General features: G+C 35.6%; 4 protein-coding genes across 8 annotated transcripts; 3 read left to right on the forward strand and 1 right to left on the reverse strand.

Annotated features, from left to right (window-relative positions):
- The first annotated feature begins 336 nt into the window (after positions 1–336).
- On the forward strand, positions 337–2,197 carry LOC18049548. Its single transcript, XM_024187943.1, has 3 exons — positions 337–632; positions 1,045–1,099; positions 1,588–2,197. The coding sequence occupies exons 1-3, from the start codon at positions 414–416 to the stop codon at positions 1,923–1,925; spliced, it is 612 nt and encodes a 203-aa protein (XP_024043711.1). The 5' UTR covers positions 337–413; the 3' UTR covers positions 1,926–2,197.
- A 213-nt stretch (positions 2,198–2,410) lies between these two features.
- On the reverse strand, positions 2,411–7,161 carry LOC18049549 (probable serine/threonine-protein kinase At5g41260). 3 transcript variants are annotated; one of them, XM_006445005.2, is made up of 11 exons: positions 6,680–7,161; positions 6,054–6,359; positions 5,729–5,949; positions 5,153–5,288; positions 4,917–5,050; positions 4,720–4,825; positions 4,402–4,487; positions 4,102–4,290; positions 3,844–3,996; positions 3,469–3,582; positions 2,411–3,119 (listed from the first exon to the last, which is right to left on the reverse strand). In XM_006445005.2, the coding sequence occupies exons 2-11, from the start codon at positions 6,133–6,135 to the stop codon at positions 2,865–2,867; spliced, it is 1,476 nt and encodes a 491-aa protein (XP_006445068.1). In that variant the 5' UTR covers positions 6,136–6,359; positions 6,680–7,161; the 3' UTR covers positions 2,411–2,864. The 3 variants fall into 3 exon arrangements, with proteins under 3 accessions (XP_006445068.1, XP_024043710.1, XP_006445067.1); XM_024187942.1 differs by having other exon boundaries at positions 5,729–5,958; positions 6,054–6,135; positions 6,680–7,160; XM_006445004.2 differs by having other exon boundaries at positions 5,729–5,958; positions 6,680–7,160.
- Positions 7,162–8,162: 1,001 nt separating this feature from the next.
- LOC18049550 lies at positions 8,163–9,224 on the forward strand. Its single transcript, XM_006445006.2, has 3 exons — positions 8,163–8,347; positions 8,439–8,500; positions 8,798–9,224. Exons 1-3 carry the CDS (start codon positions 8,290–8,292, stop codon positions 8,921–8,923), a joined length of 246 nt encoding a protein of 81 aa, XP_006445069.1. The 5' UTR covers positions 8,163–8,289; the 3' UTR covers positions 8,924–9,224.
- A 5,924-nt stretch (positions 9,225–15,148) lies between these two features.
- LOC18049551 (AT-hook motif nuclear-localized protein 9) lies at positions 15,149–20,338 on the forward strand. 3 transcript variants are annotated; one of them, XM_006445011.2, is made up of 6 exons: positions 15,149–15,647; positions 16,558–17,018; positions 18,015–18,082; positions 18,700–18,831; positions 19,462–19,623; positions 19,928–20,338. In XM_006445011.2, exons 2-6 carry the CDS (start codon positions 16,592–16,594, stop codon positions 20,162–20,164), a joined length of 1,026 nt encoding a protein of 341 aa, XP_006445074.1. In that variant the 5' UTR covers positions 15,149–15,647; positions 16,558–16,591; the 3' UTR covers positions 20,165–20,338. The 3 variants fall into 3 exon arrangements, with proteins under 3 accessions (XP_006445074.1, XP_006445073.1, XP_024044548.1); XM_006445010.2 differs by having other exon boundaries at positions 16,574–17,018; XM_024188780.1 differs by having other exon boundaries at positions 19,872–20,018.
- The last annotated feature ends 503 nt before the right edge of the window (positions 20,339–20,841 follow it).

The following is a 20,841-nucleotide window of genomic DNA, read 5'->3' on the forward strand; positions in this document are numbered from 1 at the left end:
ATAAAATAGTAAGGGTTATAACAATTAAATTATAAATTTTATTAATCAAATTTAAAGTTTGGGACTTGTATTAAAAAGTTTACAAACCATGTCTTCATCTATTTTTCCTAAAGATGAGGGACTCTTTGACAAACTGTGTTTTAACGGCTGAGTTTGAGATTTCTCATTTCCGTGAGTTTGACCGACCCTCAGTTTTTAACTATTTGTCATTTTGACTGGACCATCGCTCTTCGTCGTATTGTTTTGTCGTGATTTATGGTTATTTTCATTAAGATCCTCAATGTTAGCATTAATTTCACAAGGTCTTTTCTAATTAAACTTCTGCACAACAAGAGTTAAAAACTTTTTATTTCCTCCTCGATTACCAATTACCATTAGCTTTCCCAGACTCGATTCAGACGAGATCATCATCCATGGAAGAACCAAAACCAGCTGAGAACACAGCTGCCCAAGTTACGAACCCACAGCCAGACAAAACTGAAACACTTCCTTCACAGCCTCCTGTTCAACCGCAAGCTACTGCGGCGACTAACTCTAAGAAAAGACCACTTGATAACAATGCCCAAATACAAGACTCAAGCTGCTACAAGATGCGTCTTGTTCTTAAAGATCTTCGTCCTCATTTTGTTGAGGTACAATTCAATGCAGAACCCATTTGCAAAAATGTTAAATTTGGTTACCATTTTTGGAGATCTTGTGTGATTTCTCTCTGGGGTTTACTTGATTTGATGCTTGATGAGGCTGCCCTTTTTGACGTTTCTTGATGTTTTACGTGCCGTATGTGCTAGTGGCTTTTTTTTTTTGGCTCGTGGGATTTCGTTTCTGGGTTTCTTTAGCTAGGGCCTAATAAAGACATAATTTTTTTGAGTTTGTTTCGTGTTTTTCTGGAACCGTTGACGATGTTGGTCGTTTCTGCGCTACAATCAATGTGATTTTAGGGTAAAGTTGTGGTAGTTAGATCATGTGTGTCTCTGTAAAGGACTGAACTTTAGGATTGTGTTGTCGGTACTCTTGACCTGCTTTCACTATTTTGATTTCTTACAGGTGTTGCGGACACCTGACTTTCGAAATTGCAAAGCTTCCCTTGAAATTCAGGAAAGTAAGCTCATCAACATGTCTCAATATGTCCTTCTAGTCTTCCTTATGGTTGGCTAAGTATATTTGTTCTTAATGCAAACACGATCTCTATGTTACCATGCTTAAGCTAATTCTAACTATAGTTCTTGAGGAATTTCATTGCTGTGACTCGAATTCTTAACTTGAAATTCTTGAACCAATGCCTGTTTGACTAATCACTCTCAAGTGCTTTTGAGGATTCATGTGGAAACAAACAATCAGCATAATAGGCTTGTGTGCATCCCCTCTTGAATATTTGTCTCATTTGAACACCATTTAAGTTTTTCCTCTCTGGATTTGCCCTAAGTTTTATATGTGACTTTGAACTATGGGTTAAAACTATGATATTGATTTTTTGAACCTTGTGATCTTTGGTGCTGCTAATGATGCCAGTTACATTACTGGAAATTGGAGCCAATTCTGTGGTATGTGCTTTAAGTGCTTATGAGGCATATAATTTGCATCTTGCAGAGATAAAGAAACTGATGGAACTATACAAGCAATTGACAGCAGAAACAATTTCTGTAAAGAAGTGTAAAGTTTTACCTGATGGCCAGCAACCCCAAGAGGTTAAGGTGGCTGAGCAGCCTCAACCAGATGGCGTAAGCACCAAACCATCTGATAATAAGTCTTTACAGTCCAATTCTGTCTCTACGAAGCAACAAACTGTTGACAGCGATGGGTCACAAATCATTGGAGGATCAGCTTTTGGCTGGAACTTTATCACCTTTTCTGGTAGTGAACCAGTCTATTACGGAGTAACAAAGGAATCATTTCGAAGTTCTCAAGTGAATTTTGAAGGATCATGAATTGATTTCTCTTCAATTACATTGTGAGATGAAAGGAAGGAAATAAAGCAGTGCCGGAACGGATTGTGGAGGCTTCATCCTCCTTAATAATACAGAGGGATTTTTATTGTAATTCTTTGCATTAATGCTTACAGAATATTTGGGATTATTTAACAAGTTTGCTAGCTATTCCAGTAATATTGTTGTAAAAATAAAACCAAGTCCCCAATTCTTTGAGGGAGCTAGGAGGGAAAGAGGGACGCGACAATTTGCAATTTATTATGGTTTATATACCTCACGCCTAAGAATTTGCAATGGGAGCTATCTGAACACGGCCAGTTTTGTATAATTTCTCAAACGTTACCTTTCCACCGTTTGTACTAGAACAGCTACAATATTAGCCTTAGCCACGACGCCATCAAGTATTGGCTTGCAGGGAACAAAATTCTCTTACTGACATAGAAATAAATCTTATTTAGTGTCTACCAAAAATACGTACCTAAACGTCTAAAACCAGCAATTTCATTAGCAAAGCACACAAAGAAGAGTATCTGTACACAGAATTACAAGCCTGTCAACAATTTTAGTCTTCCAACTTTTCTTCTTCGGAAGCAACCCATTTTTATGGAAGTGAAGGAAAAAATTGGAACACTACATGAACAATTGATCAAATCGCACAAAGAATGAAAGAACTTCTTACACGCCCCACAGGAGAAAATGGACAGCCTATTTCCATCATCACATCTTTTGTCCATTACCACCTCAAACCCATCTATGAATTTCATACCATAAACTGGATTTAAAATTAAACGAGAAAAAAATTACTTTGATATGTCTGAACCATTTAACTCCGAGATTTGCTAGCCTGAATGATAGCCTGAATCACAATCAATGCCATGTTTCATCTTTCTGATGACCAAGATGATACTAGTAAAAGGCTACTTCGGACACATTGCTTTCTCACTTTTGTCCAGCAGTTGAATTCTTCTTTGCTTCAAGAGTTGTGCCCTCCTTGAGTGCCACTTGAGCTTCATTCTCCATTCCCATGGCAGAAAGAGCAGCAGCCTGAAGATAAGATGCAATGTGCCAGATGGGGGAAATGATTTGGGCTTGCATTGCATCATTCAGAGCGTCTTGAGGCATGTCACTCATGAGATAACACAAACTACGCCGTGCGTAAACTGTCGGTGAAACCATGGTTCCAGCATCAATGAACTGCAAGTTAAAAAAGATGCTGTTAGCAGGATCCCAAATACTAGAAAGATTGTCATTTAAGCATCCAGATTGATACAATATAAAAAAGACTTGCGATTGTTTTCTGAACTACAAATGAAAATTTATTACTATCAGGCAAAGAACAGATAGATGAACTTTTATGTGTTGAAGTTATAGAATAAGTATTTCTATTCAATGAGATGGCCATAACAGATTTAGAATAGCAAACAGTTTGTCACTTGACAAGGAATGCAAATACCGAATGGTTAAATGTAAAAATCATGTGTCTATGGGTTCATGTGACTGAAGTTATTAAAAATTTCCAAGCATTTCATTGAAAGATCTTCACCTGTGTGTAACACTCAATTGCATCTTTTAAATCTTTCTGTCTGAAGGCAACATCACCCTTTTTCTTGGAATTTAATGTTTCTTGCATTTGATCAGTCCACATTTGGAAGGAGAGCTGGAAAATAGTATGAAAGAAGATGCATCAGCCAAAAAATAAATGATTTGCATAGGAAAAGCAAAGAACCAACGAACATATAAACAATTGCACACTATAAAGGAAGAAATACTGCAAAGAACAGAACATGCAACATGAGCATAACTGGAACTGCATGTATGTCCAATTAAAAATGCATGTCGAAAGCAAAACATAGATAATGCTTAACAAATACTTGAGAGCCATGCAGTAATTCTTGATTATTGAAAACATAGAATGGACCTCATTTGCTACTCCTTCATCATCTTTGTAGCTTATTTTCTCCAAGATCTCGTGTATGGCAGTCAAATCTCTTCTTGAACAGGCTTCACCAAGTGGGGACAGGGGAGAGACAGAAGCACTGTGTGGAATACCCATCAAGACATGAGAAGGAACCTGCAGAGAGGGGAAATAGAAAACTATTTACAGCTGATAATTCTCAAATTCAAAGTTATGAAGAAAGAAATGCCTTTGCTACTTTAGAAAAAGAAAACAACTTACCTCAGTTTCTTTCTGAAGAGGACTTAAAGCAGTCACTAATGACTTTGGATTTGGGCGTTCTCGGGGTTCATATTGTAAACACCGAGAAGCCAAACGTACTAACTCAGTCCCATCATCATCAGTAAATTGTCCTTCCAAGCAGGAATCTGTCAGCATCTGAAGATTTCTGTCCCGTATCAGATCGAGGGCCTGGTACAAATTATTTAAGTGTTAGATGCACAGGTGTACAAATGCCTATTAAAAGATCAAAAAATAATTAAAAATCACTTTATAATATCTTCCACAATTATTTACACTTACATGGCTTGGGGGAATATGCTTCCCACTAAGAAGGTCCAGTAAAAGAGTCCCAAAGCTATATATTACACTTTCAGGCGTTACTCTTCCTGCAAGATAAATTATAAGACTCCAAACTAAGACAATTAAATGATATAATCTGGAAAAGTATATATGGTTGACCAATATTTTGAAGCATCAAGTTGAAACATGGTGGTAGAGTCTTTAAGAACTGAAAACTCTTATCCGACTAAGTGATTCACTAAAAGAGTCAATCAGCTAAATATTTTGAAATCTAATACCAAGAAAAATAAATCTTGTTTCCATGATAAAAATACATACCAGTCCTCAGATACTCAGGAGGAGTAAATGCTAAATTTGTGCTATAACTTTTTCCATCCCTACTATTCTTCATTAGACCAAAAGTTGAGAGTCTTGGATTACCATCCTGCATATATTTTAGAATGTAACTGGACGAACTGATAGTAAAAGCAACTAGATAAATGGTTATGAAAAGACAAATTAACAGTTGTACTAACCTCATCAAATAAAATTCTGTAGGCATTGAGGTCATGATAAAGGGCACGCCCTTTGCTTGTGCAGTACTCTAGAGCCTGTGCAAGATGTAGAACAACCCTTAATCGCATTGCCCATTTCATAGGATGTGTTTCCCCTGATTCAATACAAAAATTATGCGTTGTAGGTCAAATGCAGTACTCAATTAAACATATATCTAAAAGAAAGGATGAGCAAGAGGATAAGCCTTAGGTCTTACAATGGAAAAGGTGTTTGGCAAGTGTTTCATTGGGCATATATTCTGCCACAAGCAACCGCTCATCGCCTTCACAGCAACAGCCTAGCAAATTTGTCAATCTATTGTTTCGCAGTTGACCAACTGATCTTGCTTCCTCCTACAGTGTCAGAAAAAGAAGAAATGAACTGAGATAAGTCCATAAATGGGCCAAATCTAATGTACCTTTTCAAGGAGGCACTAAAAGAAGAAATATAAGTGCCGCCATGTTGCACTCAAAAGAAACACATTGTAAGATGCTAACGCTGGTCATTACAAGGAATGTTTCATCACCTCTTCAGGCCATAAAGGGTAAAACAAAACTAAAAGTTTCACCATCGCTTCAAAGGAACAAAGAATTTAGGAAGGTTTACTGGAACAAAGATGAAGAAACAAAGTAGTGAAACAATAAATAAAATTAAAAAGAAAAATGAAAACATACACCATGTCTCCATGAGTTAGTTGTATATCAGTGTGGAAACAATTCAAGAAAAACCAGCTAAAAAATGTGAAAAAGAATTGACAGAAGTGAAACATTTACAGTAGCTAATGACTGCCTACCAAGAACTGTCGTGGATCAGGCCAAGCCATTCTGTTAAATCGCTTAACAGCAATCCTCCTCTGATTCTCCAGCTTCCCTTTATAAACAACATTAGGAGCCTTCTCTCCGTGCTCAGACACAATATTTTCTACTGCAAACCCCGATGTGGCATTTTTAAGTTGCTCCAAGGTGAATTCACGGAATGAAGGCAAGCCATCGACCTCGCTCATTTCATCATTCTCTGCAGCATCTAAACATGAAAGAGTTAATAACTGCTCACTCCAAAGCTTCTTCTCATTCTTATAGAAGATAAAGAACCCAATAACAGCAATCACATATACCCACCGACATCAGGAGCTTCAAGAACTGTTGCCTTGAATTGTGAGTTCCAGCAACATGCTGTGAATTTAGAACACTGAATCCCCATCTAAATATTAGAAATAAAAGCATCAATACAAAGAAACCCTCTTCAAAGAAGAAACCCTCTAAACAAAACTGGGATCAGTTGCATCCCCAGTTCATTCAGCTTCATTCACTTTGATTGTGCAATGAGTAGAAAGTTGGGATCCTGATCTTCTCAATTACTTAAAAGGCTCAGGAGAACTTATTAAATCCCCAGTTATCCACAAAATTTACTCAGAACAGCAGAATCTGAGATAAAAAAAATAGATGGATACTTTAGTTTAGAACACAATCAAAGTATCACAACTTCTAAGGCAAATTGAATGAGTTCAAGTCAACAAAAACTTGCATATTAGGAAGAGAAACTTGGTGTTAATAAATCAATGCTCCACTTTGAAGTCACTTGATCATTTAATCACAATCCAGAAAAGAAAAATAATAAGAAAATAAAAATGAACGATTTGGGCAAATTTCTGGGTTATAAGCAGCAATACTCATAAATTAAATCAGAACTCGATTTAACAACTAATAAAAGCTGGACAACAAAACGTACGAGGATTTATAAGTACCTAAAAAAGTGCTTCTGCTTCTTGTAAAGTCAAAACCCAGTTTCAGAGACGCTGAAACCACAATTTAGGCACAACCCAGATGGCAAAACCAAAAACCCACTAAATAATATCAATCAGCTATCAGTTCCACGCCTTTTTAAGTAAAACCCACCACAAGAAAACACCACTGGAGACTTTCCTTCGGTCAATTCAAAAAACACTTACAAGATCCACCTTCTCGCCTCAAATTGACAAAAGAACTAGAGCATCAGAATCAATGCTGAGGAAATAAGAGAGTAGAGGAGATCAGATCAGCTCAGCTCAGCTCAGCTCAGATCAGATCAGACCACATGTATTTGATGATATGATTTAATTTCTTTAGGTTTGTCTGTTGATGATAAAAGAATAAGGGCAATAATTACCGACATGTCACGAATTTTTATTCAAGGCCATAGAATCTGCTGATTATTTTATATAAAATGAGTTTTTTATTGGTTGAATTTTTAATTTTTACAAATGTTATATCGGATTATTTATTTAGCATTTTTAAAAATTTAATAATAATAATAATAATTTTGCACCGCTGGTGAGATTTAGAGTGAAATAGTCTCTGGTCAGAGAATTCAGCAGTAACAGCTACAGGAGAAGCTTTATGGGGCCAAAGCCAGCCCCCCCCTTACGCCTTTCATCATTCTCTTTGCTCCCCGCCGTAATCATTTCCGTTTGTACTCCCCTTTTTCTCCTTTGTTTCCGTAAGCGGCGCCGTTTTGGTTCTTGCATGTTTTGCTCGGCTCAGCCACTTCACTTTGCATGTGCATGCTGTAGGACCAGTCATGTTGCTTGTTGGTCGAAGCTTTCTTGCACGGTTGCAGTGTTAAGTATTATACAAAAATCATTCCAAAATTCTATATTTAAGGGTACTTTTGTCATTTTAATAAGAATTAGGGACGGTTAAATTCCTCCTACAACGGTCACGATTCAAATTTATTTATTTTGTTTTTGAATTAAGCATCTAAACTAAGCAAGCATAATATTATTAAAAAAATAAAAAATAAATCAAACTTCCTATTAATTTTTCAAGTTCCGCACTCATCGTCATGGGCAAAATTAGGGCAATTTGTTATCTTATAATCAGGGATGGCATAGCAATTAGCAAGGACCAAGGAGCCATAGATAAGGAGAAGTGAAATGTGAAAGTCTAGCCCGATAAATTTTAAGAGACATAAAAACTTGCTATGCTTGCCATCTGCCGTACCTGGAATTAGGGACCTATTTGGTATAAGTGCTCGAATTATGCTCTTATTTGAGAAAATGTAAAAATTAATGGATCCAAATGTATGAGGGTTACCAACGTTCGGTTGTTGGGTTGTCCAGATGGCAGCAGGCCCTTAAGTTAGTGTCCGCAGGCCTCTTTGAGTTCAAACAGGCCTTAAAAAATGGGCTCAATTTAGTACTGATGCAGAATTTCAAAAAGAAAAAGATACGTCCAAATATAACAAAATCGTAAAACTAACAGGGTTAAAGCGATAAAAAGAGAAACTTTTCAAATAAAATTTCTAGGGTTTGAGTCCCAACCTCTCGCTACGGAGGAGGGAGAGACCTCATTTCGGAGTCCGATACAGAGCATATAAATGTCGAAGAAAAACGATCTAGCTCGCAGGAAAAGACAGCATGAATTCGAGCTTCAAAGTATGTTCATTTTGAATTATTTATCCGTTTATTGTGTTTTTTTTCTTAATATCGTTTTTGCTTGTTGTTAATGCAATTTTTGGAATATTAGGAGAGAAGCAAGAGAAAGAAAAGAAAGCCAGAAACCTCCAAGCAAAGAAAAATAAGATGAAGGTTACTTTCTTTCTTTCTGGGTTTGCTTTTTTGGCGATCAAAAGTTAAAAATTTTAGCTCAATTTACCTATGTAGTTGTTTTAGTCTCAGTTAAGTTAGCTTTTCGGATTTGTAATCTTTATGGCTTAGCAGATTGATTAATTACTTGATGATCTATTGATAGGAGTTTAATGGTATATTACAAGATTTGTGGGACGATATTTAAGTAGATTTTAACACACACACACAAAATTAACAAAAATAATTTTTTTTTAGTTTTAATGTTGTTGGTTTAATGTTGGGTGTATTTGTGCCTAGGTTGATGGGAAAGACAAGAAAAAGAAGAAGGGTGCTAGCGGGTTTCAAGTGGGGAAGAAAGTGAAGACCAAATTGACAGCAGTAGCAAAAGCTAAAGCTGCCCAGGCAATGGAACTCGACAGTTGATCTTCTTATTGAATGTTTCCGGTGCACATGGATAAGTTAACAAGTTTGAAGCATTAGTTTTGAGCTTTATAGGCTTTGCTTCTTGAATTTTTTTTTTTTTTCATTTTGTAGATTAGAGGGAAAAGTTTATGAGATTTGCTTGCTGCCAGATTACTTTTGAGAATATCTAATCTGTGTTAGCTGGATTATCTTCAACTTTTTGACAATATACTACTCTTCTTGCGAAACATTTTATCTGGTCCATGAAGGCTGTTGTCTTCACTTTCCTATCTCATGTTTTAACACTTTATTGTCCTGCTTAGCACTTTTGTTTCTAACCAATTTGCTTATGTAAATGATTATATGTAAAGTTGGGAAATTTTGGATGTCGTAACAACTAGCTTTGCAATATTTTGCATTCTTTGTGTGCTATCTAAAATTTAATTTTTATCAAGTAGCTTATGAAGATATTTATCTATAATCTGAAAGGAAAATTTAAATTCTGCAACAACATTCTGCTGTTATGCTTACATAAGTATCTGATTGGTTACAGTTAAGTGACTGGACTGTGAGGGTAATCAAAAATGAAGAACTGGCAGGCTATGGAATTTTGCAAACATAGTCAGGGTTTTATTGCCTGATTATCTTTAACAGTTGGTGATATGCGTTATCCTTTTGTGACTTAAGTTCAATGTCTCATCAAGAATTTTATTGTTGTTGTCTTTGATGATTGTTTACCTAGATATCCAGGGGATTAGTGAAGTGCGTACTTGTGCTCCTGCTTTTCAGTTAGGGTAGAGGGGTAATGCGCAGTTGTCCAGGAGGGAGGAAGAACCTATTGTGCGATATTCTTTTCTTTTAAGAGATCCACACCATGTGATAGTGAGTTCCATACGATTGCGTAGCAGAAGTTTTGGAATTATTGAGTTATGGTTAATTGATCATATTACTGGTTCTGTAATTAATGAGATTACCTTGGAGCTTGATTGAGATGATATGTATGCTGGGTCGTAATTATATAGAATTAATGACCATGTGGAGATGAAATGTAATAAATCAAATTAGGCAGGTATATAGCGAAAAGGAAGTGAGAAAGAAGAGGTTACTCATTTGAGCAGATTGGGTTGTCATTATTCATTCTAACAACTAGTCCACAGTTACTGCTGTTTCATCGCCAGGAGGCCAGAACATCCTAACTTTGACCAGAAGTTGAATTAACCTTCCAAAGGCTATGTAAGAGTTGCACCGAACGGCATGTCATCGGACGAGCTGTTGTGGGTAAACAAAAACCACGCATCTGATGGAGTGGTTTAGAGATTCCCCTACGGCTGACCTGGGTACCATCTTTCTATCTGTAGTAAAGGATAATGGTGTCACGTGTCTTTGCATTACGTGGAAGCGTTTGCAGCATTCATGTTGCATGGTTCTGCAGCTTGATCAGAGTTATTTAGAGTGCCGACATTAAAAAGAAACAAGTAGAGGTTCTTAGTCAAAAGCAAAACTTGTTTTATTCTTGAAAACACAGTTTCACCCAAATCCTACAATTTTATTCTTCAACAGAAATAAATAGGTTGAGGGTCGGTTCCACCCACCAACATAATCTTTGCTTTTCAACTCAAATGTCCTTCTCTCTCTCCCTTTTCTTATTCCCTTTTCCCACTTGTAGGTCTGCTGAATGGAATTTCATCAACGTAGATGTGTTCAGTCCAACAATTTGACTTTTCCTTTACAATAATAATCAAAGGGACTGTTCGTTTGCCTCTAATGTCTCGAATGCGTATTTGAATTCAACCCAATTTGATTTATCCAATCGTTACCTCGAAGCTATACTTGATGTGACGACGCTGAATCCTCTCTGCTCTTGCGAGAGAGAGAGAGAGAGAAAGAGGGAGGGAGAGGGAGGTTCAGTCCGACGAGTTACTTCGTCGAGGAATCAATCATTCACCGGATTCGATAAGACCGATCTCCACCATTCCTGGACTAAAGGTACTCATTTATTTGTTTGTTTATCGTTTAATAATGTATGTATATTTCTACGTGTGTGTTTTGTAGGCTCAAGCGACGAGGAGTCTGCAAGGAAGTTGATATATTATATTGACTGTATCATTGATGCCATTCTAATGATAATTGATTGCTTTGGGGGGGATGAAATAATAAATCTAATGAATATATTATTAATTTCTGTGGATTCTCCCCTGACTGTGTGCGTCGGCATTGGATTGCCAACTAAAAATATTGAAAAGAAAAATCATCAAAGTATAAAAATATATATATCTGACTCAAGGAGGGAAAGTTCATGATAGGACAAAGTTCAAGGCACTTCCATTTTTGGAATTGATGATCCCATATATCATGCATTGCCACAAACAAGATCATTATTTTCTTTTATCGGTAAACAACAATAATAGTTATAATATCAAGAGTAATCATTCACAAAATGTTATAAATATATCAACCTACTTTCCAAAACAATCTTGTACTCTCTCTATTATATTATTTTTATTTGTTTTTAGTGGCCAAAAGTCGGCCTTTGACCAATGGGTGGAAAAATAATAATAAATAACACATTTTTTTCGATATGTAAATTTAAAAAAAAAAAGTAAAACATATTAAAAACGCTTAAAAGGACTAAATTTTGTAGTTTGACTAGTTTCACTTCATTAAAAATTAAAAAAAAATTAAATATGTTCTTTTAAATTGCAATGAATGTGACTAAATTTATGGACTTAATTTTTATTTTACTAAAAAAGTTTTGTTGGCAAAAATTAATTGATTCACGGTCACGGGTGGGGTCAGTTTAGATTTTGAAGTTCGAACATGGGGAGATGATATCATTCCACGGTAACAACCAACAAATAAAAAATACACTCAAACGAAGCTTTCTACCTCTCTCTCTCTCTCTCTCTCTCTCTCTCTCTCTACCCAGTGGGCTGATGAACTCCACGCGACTCATTCGCGAGTTATGTCACGCCACTCATCACCATACTTTATTACCATGAATAATAATAAAAAGAAAGTAACTTATCAGCTTGTCCCCTCCTCCCCTGCCTTGTCAATTATTTTTTTAGCCCCTCAGTCAGCGTAGGTGGACTGGCTTTTTTGCGCCGACGCTCACTTAAATTCAAGTTAGAATAAGAAGAGCGAACTCTGCTACGATGTATTTTTACGTGCTTAATTGAAATTATAAGAATTCTTTATGCCCCTATATGGTTAAGAAAGAAACTAACTGTTTTCCAAAACAAAATAAAATAAAATTGAGCCACCTAAGTAAATGAGGTACAAAATATATTTACGTAAAACTAGCAATCAAAGGGGTATTTAATACTTTTCACTAGAGAGGAAAGGGTATAAAAGGGTTATTAGTAATGGTGGCTTATTCTTTAAAGTTTGTTTACTAGTTGTGGAAAATTTTGTTTACTGAGGTCTAGATCTAGCCCAATGTTACTATTGGTCATGCGATTTTTTTTTTCTAAAATTATTTTAGGGAGGAGGAAGAGGATAGGATTACTTTGAGGAACTAACATGAGTGTTATTAATAAAAGAGTAATTTTAATATTTTGATTAATGGGTCATTTAGAATAGGGGTTTTATGAGATTAGTGAAGGGGTGCTAATCATGCCACTCTAATAAGAAGCTAATGGTGGCGTTTTAGTGAATAAGCTTTTTGTTTTCACTACCTTTTTTTTTGAAATTTTTTTTAAGAAAAATGAAATATCATAATACTATTGTCCAAATCTAACATGAACCTTCAATATTATTGAGAGTTTGACTTAAGTTTTTAATGAAAAAAATACATTTATATTTCTTATAAATTGGGAACACACGTGTCTTGTGTATATTAATAAGTGAATATGTGTGTGGTTCCAATAAACAGTGATTGTAAGTATTCATAATATACTTACAAAAAAAAAGGATTTTTCAAATATCAGAAACTTGGTTTATAGCCATTATTTTACAAAGAATGTATTATGAAACATATAATGCTACAATATCAAATAACATACATAGGGCGCATTTTGGTATTGATGAATTGATTTCAACTACGTCAAATAGAATATGATAGAATAAGATCAGATTAAGGTGGCGTTTGTTTTTTAACTTAATGACTTAAAGTGATTTAACTTAATTAATTAAGTTAATTAGAGGTGTTTGTTTTTATAACTTAATGAGATTTTTTAGATAACTTTGACTTAATAAAATAAGCTAATTTTTTTGGCTTTTTACTTAATGGAGAAATCTGAATTAAGTCAATTACTTGCTAATGTAAAAAAAAAAATCCTTGTTTTATAATTTATTTTTCATGTCTATCCCAAAACTCACCCATAGATATTTACCCCACATAAAAATATCCCTGTTTTTTCTTTCTTATATTATATAGGATAAAATTTGAAATTTATGGTATTTTATATATTAAAATTCTAAAATAATTATGTATTCACTTGAATATAATTTTACTTATAAATGTTAAAATATTCTGGTATTTAATATATTATTTATTTGACATTCAAATTTAATAAGGATACAAATGTAAAAGTACACATTTTCAGCTTTTTAAGTTAAAAAAAACAAACAACTTATATACTTATTTTCCGAGATTCAGACGAAAAAACAAACGTATTATTTAGATTCAGACATTCAAACCTATTCATAATTCAGACTAATTCAGGTCTATTCAGATTTCATACAAAAAAACAAACGCCACCTAAATTTGATTATTTTTAATGTTATTCTATCTTATGTTAAATAATTTAAAAAATAAACTTAAATGTTATAATTTATTTTTTAGTCTCTTACATTCCCTAAAATTTGAACCCAAGTGATCAGTCAAATAAGATTACTTAAAAATTATTGGAGCAAGTACTTAAGGCATTAAATGTTATATACTTAGATAACCACTAATTTAATTATATGAATCATGCTCAGGTTCAAGGCTTTTTGAACTAAAAATAAAGTTGCACAGCATCGTTAAGCTCTGATTTTAGTTCAAATTCAAATATTTGTAAAATCTAGAAGTTCGGACCTAAGAACTAGGGATGGCAATTGTACCCGCAAACCCGCCCAAACCCACCCGCCAAAACCCACCCGTTGCGGGCGGGTTTAGTATTATAAATTAAAACCCGCACATAGATGCGGGTGGGTTTGGTATTAACCTTATATCCGGTAAATACCCGCATGGATATCCACCAAACCCGCAATATTTTTTTCAAATATTTTTAATTTAATTTTAATCTAAAAATGTATAAAGAAAATAATGTCATTAATTAAATTACCAAATAGCCAAAGGCTCAAAGTTGTGTATGTGTGTATGTGGCCTATATCCTATTCTAAAGTCATAATCTAAAGAAAACTAAAGGCATTTTCCTGCGAATTAGTATTTGAAAATATTAATCTTAATTATTATTATAGGCATTGTGTTGGATGGGTGCTTATGGTGGTGAATGAAATGAATATCTTCTCTTGGAGCTTATTTTAAATGATAATATGAAATGTAATTATTATTTTTAGATACTAGTTTGTGTTTTTTAAATGGATTTGTGTAATTTGTACTTAAATTTGAGAATTTGTGTTGAATTGATGTGGAAATTTTAATTTTTCATTTACATTATTTAAATATAAAATTGAGTATGTTATATGGAATTTGAGGTTATTATTATAAATTTATATATTAAACATTTGTGATTTTAAATACGGAAAACCGCAAAAAATCCGCCGGATACCATTGCGGGTTTGGTAATTGTTAAAACCCGCTGCGGGTCTGTTTTTGTAAAAAAATTAAAACCTGCTGCGGGTTGCGGGTGGGTTTGGTAATTTAAATTTTGTGCGGGTTTGGGTTTGGTAATGGCAAACCCGCTGCGGGCGGTGCCCATTGCCATCCCTACTAAGAACCACTATTAATTGAATTATTTCAAATGAAAATTAATTAAATATTTTCATTTTACTAACTTTCAATAAAATAATTAGACATATTTTACAGTATAGTAACATTATTTTATGCTAGATCTATAGAAACAGACTTGATCGATTTTTTTTTTAATTTTTACAAATTTCTTTAAAAAAAAAGTAGAATTTGATTAATTTAATTTTATAAACGGAGGAAAGATAGCACGCGTCGGTGAGCAGCGCGTCGCATTAGATACTTGGATTGATAACGATGACGTATCCGCTGAAACAGATGCAGTCAGAGGTGTGCCATTTAATATTAATTTAATTTCCAAAAATCTAATTCCAAACAAGAAACAGAAAAAAAAAAAGAAAAAAAAAAAGGGGGGGTTATCCAAAAGAATAAGCGATTTCTTCTGTTGTAATTTTTGTTTGTTTCTGAATCTGCCATTCACACAAAACCCAGTAAAGCGCTAGCGTTAGCAGAAGCATCATCACTCACTCAACAGAAGAATAGGTAGATATAAAGATAAACAACTTTATTGGTTTTGAAGACTCTTGAGAAAGACCCAGATTATTATTATTGCCATTACCATTGCCATTGCCTTCCGATAAGGACTGGTCTCAAAAAGCGCTTTTTGTAGTTAGTAACAATAATACTTTGCCTTTGCATCTGCCTGCCTCTTCAGTCTCCACACAAATATGACCTCCTCCCCCTCCTCTTCCTCCTTACACTTGTCAGTCAGCTTGTTTTTCCCACTAAAACTGTTCGACCTTTAAGCCTCTCCATCCACTCATCCCTTCTCTTCTCTACCTTGTGAGTTGTGACCGGAAACGCGTTCGACCGTTGACTCACTTCACTAATGTGAGTAAATTCTCTATCTTTTACTTTCTAAACTTGTTGCCCACTTGGTTTTGGAGAGACCATTTAAAGGAAAAAATAAATAATAAAAATGTTATCTTTGCTGTCTGTTGTTGGGTTTCTTTGATGTTATCTGTGAGAACTGGGTTTGTGCTATTGTATGGCGTTTACTTGGGTTTTTGTTGCCAAGGAACATGCTTGGTGTTTAAGGCTTTATCAATTATCGTGAGTTGGTGAGAGAGTGGACCAGTTTCAACCTTTCTGGTCTTTGTCTTCAAGATTAAGCCTTTTTCCTTGTTTCTTCTAGTTGGTAAGCTGTAAAATAGCCCTGCATTTTGTCTTTTCTTTTAGGTTCTTGGCTTTAGATTTGAATTCTTTTCCTCTCTTTCTTTGTTAATGTTCAGGGATCTTTTCTTATTTTCTGTTATCTAATCATGTTTTGCTTCCTTTTCCTTTGGGTTGTTTAGTTCTTTCTTGTTTGGAACTTTGAAGAGGCTTTGAATCTGGGTTTGCTTTCCTTCTTGATTCTAGCGATTTCACGTATAACTTTGACTGCATTCTTATGGGTTCTGTTCTGTTTCTTTGTCAAAGTAATGTGCCTGCTTTGAGCTTTCTTGTCCGGAGTGGTATCACATTGAGTTTTTTACATGTGTGAACATTGGCGGTGTTGGATCATAATTATTTGTAATGTCATGCATGTCTTGCATGTGACCCTTTTTCATGTTGGTTTTAAGAATCTAAGATTCATACCCTCTGTGGTAAGCCTTGTTTTCGTTGGTCACAAATTTGAAGTCCAATAGAATTTTCATTGTTCTGACTTCTTCAATTTTTGAAGTATTTTTCTTATTTTGAACACTGGAGCCAGTAAAGAAGTACCTTAGTTTTGCAATTAATTGTGTGTGAGTTGATTCAGAGTAATTTAAGTTTAGGTTTTTCAAAGTAAATGCATGGATCGAAGGGATGGTCTGGCGTTACCTGGGTCAGCTTCTTTCTATATGCAACGAGGAATGACTGGTTCTGGGTCGGGAACACAGCCTAGTCTTCATGGATCTCCAGGCATTCATCCACTATCTAATCCAAGTCTACAGTTTCAATCAAATATCGGAGGCTCTACTATTGGATCAACATTATCTGTAGACCCTTCAAGTGCAATTTCTCCTCATGGTGTCAATGTTACTGCATCTGCTTCAATGCCACAAAGCGAGCCTGTTAAACGGAAGAGAGGAAGGCCCCGGAAATATGGGCCTGATGGATCCGTGTCATTGGCATTGTCTCCCTCCGTGTCTACTCATCCAGGGACCATATCACCAACTCAGAAGCGAGGAAGAGGACGGCCACCAGGAACTGGAAGGAAACAACAAGTATCTTCTCTTGGTAAGAATTCTTGGCATATTTTGTTTCTGCTGAGGTCACACTGACTGTGATGAATGTAGGACTTATAGCTCGTTAACCTGTTTGAGCCAGATTCTGATTCACCTCAGATAAGGACTGATAAACTAGCAATTAAGCAATCCAGTGAAGAGGGAAAACAGGTTAATTTGACAATATAAAAGATGCCTTATAATTTTCCCATTGGTCTAGTTAAAGAATATCACAAGCCATTTATAGTTTTGGTAAAGATATTATTCTATTTGGTAAAGATAATGCATCAACATTTAAATGACAGAGAATGGATGAAACAAATAATTTGTCTTCTTATTTTTGTCATGTATATTGAATTTATAACAGTGTACATTTAAGGTATGGTTAAGTTTTAAACTTGCTATTTGTCCCTGATGTTTGAAAGTTCAATATGTTGGGATTCAAATGTATCTGTCTTGACTTCGAAAACCTCAGAAGTGAAAAATCGTTTGTTGGCAGACAGCTGTTTATGGGAGATTTAGTCAGAAAGGAACAAGAGTGGGTGTCTTTTTTTTTGGGGGGGGGGGGGGAGGGGATTGATGTACTAGTTTTGAGATTGTTTTCTTGCTGGAAAATGCAGGGCATATAAAGTGAAACTTCTTGAAATCCCTAGTTAATTGTTTGCTTCTAAAATCTCTGTTAAGAAACAATAATAGCATCCACAAGAACCAAAATTCTCAGGTTTATGACCTTCTTCATCATACTGTATGAAGCCACCAGCAAAAATCATATTTATTAGATTTGTTGCTAAAATATATTATCCACGGATGTATACCAAAGCATTATTTTACTGCAATTAAACCTTCACAAGCTTGTTATTTGATTTCTTTAGCTACTTAAATTCTAATTATGAGCAGCCCCATCAATGAGAGAATTACTCTGCCTTTTGGAGCAAGGTTGGGTGTTATGTTTGTGCATAGGATTATAATTTGTTTCGATGATTTTGCTGATTTTAAATTGTTTTGCTAGGTGAATCGCTCTCTGGTTCAGCTGGGATGGGATTTACTCCACATGTCATCACTGTTGCAGTAGGGGAAGTATGTCACTTTTTCTTAATTTCTTACTGTATAATACTGGGAACAAAGACCCTCTTTTGACACGCCTTGGTGGCCAAGATACAGTACCTAGGCTGGATGTCAACAATATGTTTGCTTCTCGATTCTGATCTATTTTCTACTTGCAGAAAACTGATAAAAATACACTTAAATAAACTCCAATCAAGAAAGATTAGTATGTGCTCTTGGCCTTGTGTCATTTTGATTTTACTTTTTATTCAGGCTCTATCCTTCCATAGAGACCCAAGGCTTAGAATTTGGATGCAATACATAGGAATTGGAAAAATAAAATAACAAGGCCTGGTTTGATGTGCTTTTCGCATCCTTTCACACCTTGTACGAGATGATTATTCTCTGCATTATCATTTGGTTCACTGAACTGCCATTTCTTTAATTGAGAAGAGCTTAAATGTGCTTAAAATATTACAGTTCTATTTCTCTTATTAAAGTTGTTGGAATACTTTCAAAGAATTTTTTTTTTTTCCTTGTCTCTAGTTTTTTGAGGCAACGTTTTTCAATCCGTTACTATATCTTTTGGCAGGTTATGTGATTTTTGGAAGAAATTACTGTGTCTTGAAACTGCTTAATATTTCATGTAGGACATTGCGATGAAATTATTGTCATTTTCACAACAAGGCCCAAGAGCAATATGTGTCTTGTCGGCCAATGGTGCCATCTCTACTGCAACTCTTCGTCAGCCGTCATCTTCTGGTGGCTCTGTTACATACGAGGTCTGAGTGCTTGAATTTGTTTTTTCAATTTTTTTCCTTGCCAGTTTTACCTGCAGATGATGCTTGATAATTTCTGGAGAAGATTGCCTGCTTTTAGTTTAAAAGTAATTGTTCTTTGATATCGGCACTAACATTGAGGTGTCTGAACATAAGCTTGGACATTTAGCTTCTCAGGTCTTAAGCTTGCGACTGCAGTATGATATTTGAGTTGAGTCTTTGTGTCTTTGGAGTTAACTATTAATGTCCTTAATGTTCATTTACCTCAAATTCAGAATTATTTGATTAAAGAAAATGACAATGATCTTGTTAAGTTTTAACTAATTTGCTTCTGGAATCTCTCCAGTGCCCATTTCTGGAAGTATACGGCTGAATGTTGAGATCTTGGTTCATTAGTCCCATGTTAATATTTTTCCTCCCCAACGAGTAACGACTTGCATAATAGTGCAACCAACACATGAACATACACAGTAGTAATGGTTCTGTTATTCGTATGTTTTTCAAACTTCAACCTCTTTATGAGTGTTAACTTGTTTTTGTATTTAGATACAACTTGTTTGCTTTGAAGCTTCCATCTTTCACATGATTCATAGAAGAGAAGCTAACTTTATTGGTGCATTCTGATTTCCATAGGGGCGTTTTGAGATATTGTGCCTTTCGGGCTCTTACCTGCTCAGCGGTAATGGTGGTTCCCGCAATCGATCTGGTGGTCTGAGTGTCTCCCTTGCTAGTCCGGATGGACGTGTCATCGGTGGAGGAGTTGGGGGAATGCTTATTGCTGCAAACAATGTTCAGGTAACTTTTAGATTGTGTTTGTCTTCGTAATAAGCTTTGCTTCCCTCTTAAATTTTCCGATTCTTTAAATTAGAACTTTATTTATTTTCATGTTGACACCATTATGTAGATCTACTGCTAGGATTTCAATGAGATTTTCTAGGTAAAATTACCATTAAGGGAAAGGTGTTTAAACTATTTCAACTCCTGTGCTTCTTGGTCTGTGGTAGTTAGACATGTCATTTTAATAAATGGGCTATTCTTGTGAGGTATCGGCGATTGCATCCTTTCCTTCATAGGCTGAGATGAATAATGGATGCTGCAGGTAATTGTGGGGAGTTTCTTGTGGGGAGGTCCAAAGATGAAAAATAAGAAGGGGGAAGCTTCAGAAGGCGTTAGAGACTCAGAACATCAGTCGGTCGAAAACCCAGTTACTCCAACTACTGCTCCATCGAGTCAAAATCTCACTCCAACCTCTTCAGTAGGTGGCGTATGGGCTGGTTCTCGGCAAATGGATATGATGCGCAATGCTCACGTTGACATTGATTTAATGCGTGGTTGACAAGTTTCTTTCATTAGTTTCAAAAGCAATGTACATATATTTCGTTGTTTCAAGGCCACTCCACTGATTTTCTGAAGTTCGATGACAGAGAAGAACCAGTTGATTTTGGGTTAACAATTCTCACATAATTCAGTCCAGACAGATAATGCAGCTCTATTGTAGCTTAATGCCAAATTTCGCTTAAATTTGTAGTGCTCATGATTTCAACGACCATACATCTTGTGGTTCATGTCCATTCTTGATTCATCAGAACAATGATCAATTTTACTGAGGATAAAATAGATACAGGTTCCATGATGGCTACAGAATAAATGAGAATGTGAAATACACGATATATAAACTAAGCAGCAGTCCGTGTAATATTAAGGCCACCCATTGACTAAGAGGGATACCCAGTGCTTTTCGTTCAACCTTGGGAGGCACCAACGCTGTTAGCACAAGGAGGTTGATAACTATGATCTTTATCACATCCCGTTGTTGAGTCGCATTCATCAACAACTGAAGTGCCATCAGAGTGATGCCAGCTGTCACCTTCTGAGGGGACACCGCCATCTCTGCCTGCTTCAAAGCTGTTGAGAGTCAAGTAGGCTTTGGTATGGCTGGACACTGGCGGTGAACATTTGTACGTTGTGTAGAGCTTCCCTTTTAGACAACAATCTGAGTCATTCTCTGTGTTG

This window comes from Citrus clementina, unplaced genomic scaffold (assembly GCF_000493195.1).
Source record: "Citrus clementina cultivar Clemenules unplaced genomic scaffold, Citrus_clementina_v1.0 scaffold_3, whole genome shotgun sequence".
Classification (NCBI taxonomy): Eukaryota; Viridiplantae; Streptophyta; class Magnoliopsida; order Sapindales; family Rutaceae; genus Citrus; species Citrus x clementina.